The following is an 8,833-nucleotide window of genomic DNA, read 5'->3' on the forward strand; positions in this document are numbered from 1 at the left end:
TCATCTAAGAAACCATGTAGCCAAATCATCTCCTTTTCAACTTCAGTTGCTGCAACATACTCAACTTCTATAGTAGACAAAGTAACAATATTTTGTAAATTTGAAGCCCATGATATAGTTGTACCACCTAGAGTAAAAACAAACCCAGTAGTACTCTTTCTACTATTAATATCACCAGCAAAATCAGCATCTACATAACCCTGTAGTTTCAAACTTGCACCTGTGAAGCAAAGACATGTATCCAATGAACCCTTTAAATATCTTAGAATCCACTTGACTACCTCCCAATGTTGCTTTCCAGGCCTACTCATGAATCTGCTCATAACTCCCACTGCATGTGCAATGTCTGGCCTTGTACACACCATAACATACATCAAACTGCCAGTAGCTGAGACATAGGGCACCTTGCTCATATGGTCCATTTCTTTTTCTATCTTCGGTGATTGTTCTTTGCTTAGTTTAAAATGACTCCCCAAGGGTGTGCTCACTGGTTTAGCTTCATTCATGTTGAACCTGCTGAGAACTTTCTTTATATACTCTAACTGTGAAAGCTTCAATGTACCATTAGCCTTGTCTCTAATGATTCTCATACCAAGGATTTGCTTTGCAGCTCCCAAATCCTTTATTGCAAACTGTTTGGACAATTGCTTCTTCAGATTATTAATCTTTTCAATGTTAGACCCTACAATAAGCATATCATCCACATACAACAGTAATATGATGTAAGCATTGTAAAAAAACTTAACATAGTAACAGTGATCAACTTCACATCTCTTGAACCCAATTCTATGCATAAAATTGTCAAACTTCTTGTACCACTGTCTAGGAGTTTGTTTAAGGCAATACAAGTTTTTTCTCAATTTGCAGACTAAATTCTCTTGTCCCTGAACAACGAACCCTTCTGGCTGAATCATGTAAAGGTCTTCCTCCAAGTCACCATGAAGGAATGCTGTCTTCACATCTAACTACTCAAGATGTAAGTTTTCTGCAGCCACCATTCCAAGTACAAGTCTAATTGTTGACATCTTCACAACTAGGGAAAATATCTGTGTAGTCAATGCCCTCCTTTTGCTGGAACCCTTTAACAACTAATCTGGTCTTGTAACTTTTGCTACCATCATGCTCATTCTTTATTTTGTATACTCACTTGTTATGCAAAGCCTTCTTTCCTACTGGCAATTTAGTCGGTTCCCATGTCTGATTCCCCAACAAGGAATCCATTTCATCCTTCATGGCTAACTCCCACTTGCTTGAATTCTCATCTTACAAGGCTTCATCATAACACTCTGGCTCACCACCATCAGTCAACATGAGATAATTTAAAACAGGTGAATAACGCTGCAGAGGTCCAATGTTCCTAGAAGATCTGCGAACTTCAACTACAGGTGTACTCAGATCTACCTATGAATTTACATTCTCCTTATCTTCTTCACCCCCTTTTTGGACAGTACTTTTAGTCAATTCATCTAAGTTGACATCTATTTCTGTAACATCTAACACTACAGTTGACCCGTCCTTGTACATAACCTGTTCATTAAATATCACATTTCTACTTCTGATGATTTTCCTGTTTTGTTTATCTCAAAACTTATAGCCAAATTTCTCATCACCATAGCCAATGAAAAAACATATTTTTGACTTTGCATCAAGTTTACTACGAGCATCAGAATCAATATGAACATAAGAAACACAACAAAAAACTTTTAAATGTGAAAACTTCACCTCTTTATCGCTCCAAACCTCCTTAGGAAGTCTGAACTCCATGGGAACTGATGGTCCTCGGTTTATCAGGTAAGTTGCAGTGCTAACAGCATCAGCCCAAAAAGTTTTTGGTAGTCCAGCATGCAACCTTATACTTCTAACACGCTCATTGAGAGTTCTGTTCATGCGCTCAACCACACCATTTTGCTGTGGTGTCCCATGAATGGTCTTCTCCATCCTAATTCACTGTACAACACAATACTCACTGAACCCTCCATCTATGTACTCTCCTTCATTATCTGACCTCAAATATTTTACTTTCAAACATGTTTCTGTCTCAACCATGACCTTCCACTTCTTAAAAGTTTCAAATACATCAGATTTATTTTTCAGAAAATAAACCCATACATTTCTGCTTGAGTAATCAATAAAAGTGATGTAGTACCTTGAACCACCAAGGGATGCAACCGGAGAGGCCCCCACAAATCAGTGTGTACTAGTTTCAATTTTTCAGCCTTCGGTGTCCTGCTAGTTTTCAAGAAGCTCACCTTTTTTGCTTTCTTAAGATGCAACTTTCACACATGTCAAAATCAATGGACTTCAATTCTGGTAGTTTCTTTTTTATAACAACATCTTCATCATTTTCTCACTCATGTGACCAAGTCTACGGTGCCATAGGCTTGTATTAGTACTTGCATCAGCAACTGCAATTGTGTCTCTTGGACATGAGGTCATATACAGAGTACCAGTCTTCTTTCCACGAGCCAATACCCTAACTCCCTTTGTAACCTTCCAAGTACCACCAACAAATAGTATTGCATGTCCTTCATCATCAAGTTGTCCAACAGAAATTAGATTCCTCCTCAGGTCAGGAATATGTCGAACCTTCTCCAGTAACCAAACAGACCCATTAGGCAACTATACCCGGACGTCTCCCAGACCCACAACATCCAAGGCTGAACCATTAGCCAAATACACCTTACCAAAATCACCTATAACATAATTCTGTATGATTTCTCGGTGTGGAGTGGTATGAAACGAAGCTCCTGAATTCAAAACCCAATCATCAAGTGGACTGTCTACTGCAAAAAGTAATGCATCTTGTATCTCTTCTGTTACAACATTAGCAGAATTATCTTCATTCTTCTTCTTAGGACTTTTGCATTGCCTTCTAAAGTGACCTGTTTTCCCACAATTCCAACATTGTACTTGTTGGCCTGATCTAGATTTGCTTATGTTCCGATTAGAATTTCTGTCATTACCTTTGCCTCTTGTCTCAAGGTTTAGGGCATAACCAGATCCTGAGGTTTCACCTGCATCTCTTCAGCGAATCTCCTCAGCCAGAATTAAATCTCGTATATCATTGTACTTGAGTTTTTCCTTTCTCATAGAATTGCTTACTGCCATCCTCGTTGCCTCCCAACTGTTTAGTAAAAAAACCAAGACGATCAGAGCACGAATCTCATCATCAAAATCAATTTCTATAGACGACAATTGATTTGTGATTGTATTAAATTCATTCAGATGTTGTGCTACTGATGCATTCTCTGCCATCTTCAAATTGAACAATTTCTTCATCAGATGCACTTTATTGTTTGCGGACGACTTTTCATACATACCGGACAAAGCCTTCATCAAATCTGCCGTGGTCTTCTCCTATACAACATTATGTGCAACAGACCTGGACAGAGTTAACCTAATAACTCCTAGAACCTGTCTGTCAAGAAGCGCCCATTCTACAACCTTCATACTCTGAGGTTTTGTTCCCAAAAGAGGCAGATGCAATTTCCTCCCATAGAGATAATCTTCAATTTGCATCCTCCAATACGCAAAGTCTGTGCCATCAAAATTTTCTATTCCAGACGTCTTTCCTGCTTCCTTTGTCATTGCTCCCACTCAAACCTAACCCTACGCTCTGATACCAGTTGTAGGGAATTAAACCGAATTCTCAACCTGTGAGAAACAAAAATAGAGAAAAAACACACGCCAAAGAAAAACAATCACACGCACAAGACAGTATTTACGTGGTTCGGCAATATGCCTACGTCCACGGAATTGCAGGGATATCACTATTATCAGGAAAAAATACAGAGTACAACCACAATGACTACAATATTTTCTCTCTATATATAACACGACAACCACACCATACTAAAAAACCCTAATTACAAAAGGTGGTTCCACAATGGGCTAAATAGGCCCAACAGGCCTCAGTAAATCTCCCATTAAAAAGTCATGCAATATTATTCGGGTCGGATCGTCAAATTGGATCAAACAAAACTAGGCTCCACAAAGCCCAACACTCCCACCCTTCCTCAACTTCTCCCAAGTCCCTGGATCCTGAAGCTCCGGTATCAAACTACCATTACAAAACAAATCAACCAAAATCCCTGAAAACCCATTCCTAACACTTGCATTCAATGCATTACCATGAAAAGCCTATTTGGGTGCTTTTTTTCAAGCTTCGAAAGGCCAAAATGCTCTCTTCTCACTTTTGTGCTGCCCATTGAGTTTTTTAGAATTTCTCACTTTTGTGTGGAAATTCCTAACACTTGCATTCAACGCATTACCAATGTAGATGAAAAGCCTATTTGGGTGCTCTTTTTCAAGCTTTGAAATGCCAAAATACTCTCTTCACTTTTGTGCTACCCATTTGGGTTTACATCGTCTCTTTACTATTTTTCACTTGTTTTAATTTTTTGAAAATCGTCTATTCAAGAGAAGATTTCTTACTTTTTAATTTTTAAAAAACGTCAAAAGATGATTTATACAATTTATTTATTTTTTGAATATAAAAAAAAGAATTTTATAAATCGTGTCTTAAAAAGACATATTTTTTAAAAAGTTCATAAATCATCTTTTGAAGAGACCATTTTTCACTTATAGTTTATTTTCTCTTTCTTAACTAGACAAAACTACGTCTATATTTTTCACTTATTGTACTCTTATCAAAAATCCCCCCACACTCTTGATATTGGAGACACATGGTCGTATACATTCATATTTGGGATTATAGACGTAGGAGACCCTTGAATTTTACTGCTGTTGGTAAAAGAAATTTTACCACTGCCTGATATTATCAAGTTAAGCATTTAAAGTGTCATAGTTTTCCACATTTACAACAATTAAACAAGAGTTTTAGATTTAGACTTTTGCTTCTATTTTCCTTTTTAGTTTTGTTTTGTGTGGGTGTTTGCTAAGCTAATTTAAGGTGATTTAATAACTTAATTTAAGTCATTAAGTAAATTAAATATATTTAATAAAATAATTTAATAATATGACTTGAAATTTAAAACAACTTTAGTAATAAGTAAAAATAATTAATGTATTCTTAAATTCACATTTTTATTTTATATTTTTACACTTATTTATTTTATTTATCTACATGAGTTTTGTTATTATTCCATGACCTCTATTGTTACTTGACATTCTTGATCTTAGTTAAAATTTTTGAAAATAAATATTTTAATTTAATGATTAAGAATAAATTTTAAGTTAATTTTATCAAACAATTTTAATTTTTAAAATAATAATTAAATAATAAATTATAAGTCAATGACTTAAGTATAATTTAATTTAAAGTCAATTTAAATTATTAAGTAATAAATATAAAATTTTACCAAATAGTCCTTGTATCTCATTATTATTTAGATTTGGATTTTTATAAACTTTATAGTTTTTTTTTTCATATTTATGATATTTTGTTATTTCTTTTTTTCTTATTTTTTATTTTTATAAAATTAAATATTTAAAACATTTTCAATTTGAAGCATAACCTAATACAAAATATTTATGATGTAATGTCACCTAATGAATAGAAAATCTAATGAATTTCTCATCTTAATTTTTTTTCCTTAAATTTTAACATGGCTTTAACTACGGAACATGTCTAAAGTCCTTATATTATTTATCGTATCAGTTCAACGGTTTGGCAAAGTCATCTATTTTTTAAACTGTACTTGATACTAACTAGTTACTTAAATGATGTATCGGGTTTGGGTTGCTCTAGAAAGGGTAAAGCTACATTTTAATAAGTTTCAGCACCTACTCAACTTCGTGCCTACAAACCTGGGGCCAAATTCCAAATTCGGAGGTTTCCTCTCTTGTATCTATTCATTGCTCTACCCAACACATGTGATTTTTACCAAAAGGACAAGTTATAGAGAGTATAAAAAATGAATTCACGATATAGAAATGCCAAACAAAATTTTTAATTAATAATTAATCACATCTAATCCAAGAATGTTGCCTTAAGCACCCAGCCCTATGGCTGATCTCCATCGCTAAGACTTCTTCTAAATGATCTAAATTTTAATCTTTTTAGGGTTATACGATGACATCGAAAGATTACCTTCTTAATGGTAGTTTATAGGTGTGTGTAAGGTGAAATGGTCTTGTCCAATTCAAATTCAACCTAATCTTTCAAACAAATTTGAAAGTCATTTTTAATATTTAAGAATAATATTTGGTTTATGTTTTTTTAAATCTGAACTTAATTCAATTTAAGTTTAAACAAATGAAGGTGACAAACACGTGAGTGTAATGAGAATTCCATTTAATATTTTTATAGTATTTAAAATTTTGTATTATCCTATATAATAATATATTTTTAAAATTTCTTTATTTTTAATCTAAGAAAAAATATCAAATAATTTATGATATTAAATTTTTCTCATTTATTATTTAAAATTTGAAGAAGATATAAGAAAAAGTTTTAAAAAACACCATAGGTGGATTTTTCACAATTTCAAATCATACAACATGTTCAATCGAATTTACGAAAATATCTTATGTTGGACTTGTATTGAATATGCCAAGTATGACTTAGTAACCAATACAATCCAATTTGCCAATTTAATTCAATTTCTTTATTATTCCCCTTATATAATTGTAATTTTATTCTGGATGGAAATTTCACTATACATTCAAATAGTAGCAATGGCAAGTTTGGTATAGTACCAAATTATACCATACTCATCTCCAACTTAATTTCCACCATTTTCAGCCTCAAAATTAAGCCGTGATGAGTCACTTAGATGTCACCAATTTGGTCAACAAGATAACACTTTTTAGATTAATTTTTTTTTATTAATATTACTTTTAAAATATAAATTTGAAAGTTCATTGTTTGCATATGCTTCATTTGGATCACATTTTTCCTTTTGGATCAAATTCTTTTTATATTAAATTTATTTAATTAAATTCTTATTTTGCTGATGCCCATGATTGACCTCTGTTCATGAAGACAAAAAATGCTCACTAAAAGACAAGATTTTAATTCCTCTTTTGCTGATCGCCATGATTGACTTTTGTACATGGAAACATAGAACGCCTACTAAAAGACAAACTTCTAATTCAAGAATAAAATTTGGATTTCTAGTGCCCTCGTGAATGGTTGACAGTCGACGCTACTGCCTTGCTGGCAAGGATCGAAAGTCTTCATTCTTGTAACTATCACAGTTTCAATTATGGCAGCTGTCTCATCGGGAGGTTGCTTGTTGAATTAAACGCTTCGTTTCAAAGCAAAATCCAAAACCATGAAAGCAAGAAAATTAGTTTCAGTCTTCAACAAGAACACTGCTGTGTTTTTAATCCAAGAATTAATATTCATGTATGAATTCCACCGATTACAGTATTCATCTTTCTTGTTTTTTCAAAGACATAAAGAAATAAACGTAGGAAATTAATGTGAATTTTTATTTGACAATGGTGTTCAATTGAAGAGGCCTCGGTGGAACCAAGGTTCTTCTCTTCCATAGATTGACCTCTTTCCTTGGCTCCAACGCCACTGCTCCACCTACCAGAATGGGTGCGGAGAAAGGAATAATAAACTCTTCGTCTTCTTCTTCAAAGTCTCCTCTCTCTTCGTCGGAATAGTAACTCCGGTGGTCTGAATCCACCGGCGCAACCGGAGCCGTCCAATCGAAGTTCGAAAAGGCATTGCGACCGCTCGAAAACCTCTTCATCTGGCCCAAAGAAGGCGCTCGGTCTGGCAGCGAAGGCTTATCATCAGAAGAAGCATCAGATTTTCTTCCCGAATTTGAACTCCGAAAGATCCTCCGAAGCGTCGAGTGTTGCTTCTTCATCTCCCGAGGCTTCGATTCCTTCGACTCCTTCGGCGGCGAAGCGCGCTTAGTTTTAGGAATCCTTTTCTTGTGTTTGTCCTTGACTTGGCCCATACATGAGACCTTCGGAGAAGTGGGTTCTTGCCTATCGAAGTTCCCACTGCTTGATCTCCAATGAGCCTCCACTGGAATCATTGATATCATCGGACCGGAAAATCCTCTCCCAGCGCCATGGGGTTTGAACTTGTTCGTACTATCCGATGATCTCTTGTGGTCTCTTCCTGGACTGAAAGGAGTACTGTTCTGAAAGTTGATGACAGAAGCTGCTTTTGGCAGAAACTTCAATATCATATTCTTCGATTTAGCTGGTTTCTCCATTTACACTGAAGATTGATCTCTCCTTCTCTATCTCTAACTCTATATATATATGTGGAAGAAGAAGACGGCTCGAGGTTATTGACCTCTTCAAGGGAGGGTAGGGGAGAGAAGGCAAACACATTAGAATTTAATGTTACGTTTAGTTTTGGTGTTGCATACATAATGAATTAAATTTTCATTCAAAGTCCAAAACTCCGGGCTCGTATTTTAATCTTCAAATAAAGCGGTTGCATGGCTATCTATAAGAAATTACACTTTTGTCCCTCATTTTTGGTTCAGCTACCGTGGGTTGAATCGGTTGATGAGTCAGGGTAGCTTCATGGCAACATCCTGTCCATGAAATTTGACACGTGGGATTTAGAAGATAAGGTCGACGAGTTGGTGAGTAGGACAAAGGTTTATCTTTGGACCAATTAATTTTATCACATGAGTTGTATCTGGAAAAAAATTTGAGGTCTTAAAAGGGATATAGGTAAAGAGTTATTTCAAACCTAATCATTAAATCCTCCAATAATGGGAAAGACGTGGCATAGCAAATCTTATTTGACATTGAACAGAAATTTACACTGAGATGGTTTATATTACAATTATCCATTTATATCCATCTTAAAGTTCAGAAATATATGTATTTATTATTTTTTAATTTATATTATTATTATTATTATTATTATTTTACCGTGTTGTAAGAC

The 8,833-nt window shown here is 34.7% G+C and overlaps 1 protein-coding gene across 1 annotated transcript; it reads right to left on the reverse strand.

Moving 5' to 3' along the window:
• Positions 1 to 7,282: 7,282 nt before the first annotated feature.
• Positions 7,283 to 8,248, reverse strand: LOC117907179 (uncharacterized protein At1g76070). The gene has a single exon (XM_034820621.1). The coding sequence runs from the start codon at positions 8,142 to 8,144 to the stop codon at positions 7,398 to 7,400; it is 747 nt and encodes a 248-aa protein (XP_034676512.1). The 5' UTR covers positions 8,145 to 8,248; the 3' UTR covers positions 7,283 to 7,397.
• Between the last annotated feature and the right edge of the window lie 585 nt (positions 8,249 to 8,833).

This window comes from Vitis riparia, chromosome 18 (genome assembly GCF_004353265.1).
Source record: "Vitis riparia cultivar Riparia Gloire de Montpellier isolate 1030 chromosome 18, EGFV_Vit.rip_1.0, whole genome shotgun sequence".
NCBI lineage: Eukaryota > Viridiplantae > Streptophyta > Magnoliopsida > Vitales > Vitaceae > Vitis > Vitis riparia.

Excerpts from the sequence above, each read along its gene's own strand:
- LOC117907179 (XM_034820621.1), bottom strand. The coding sequence starts at position 8,144 with ATGGAGAAACCAGCTAAATCGAAGAATATGATATTGAAGTTTCTGCCA.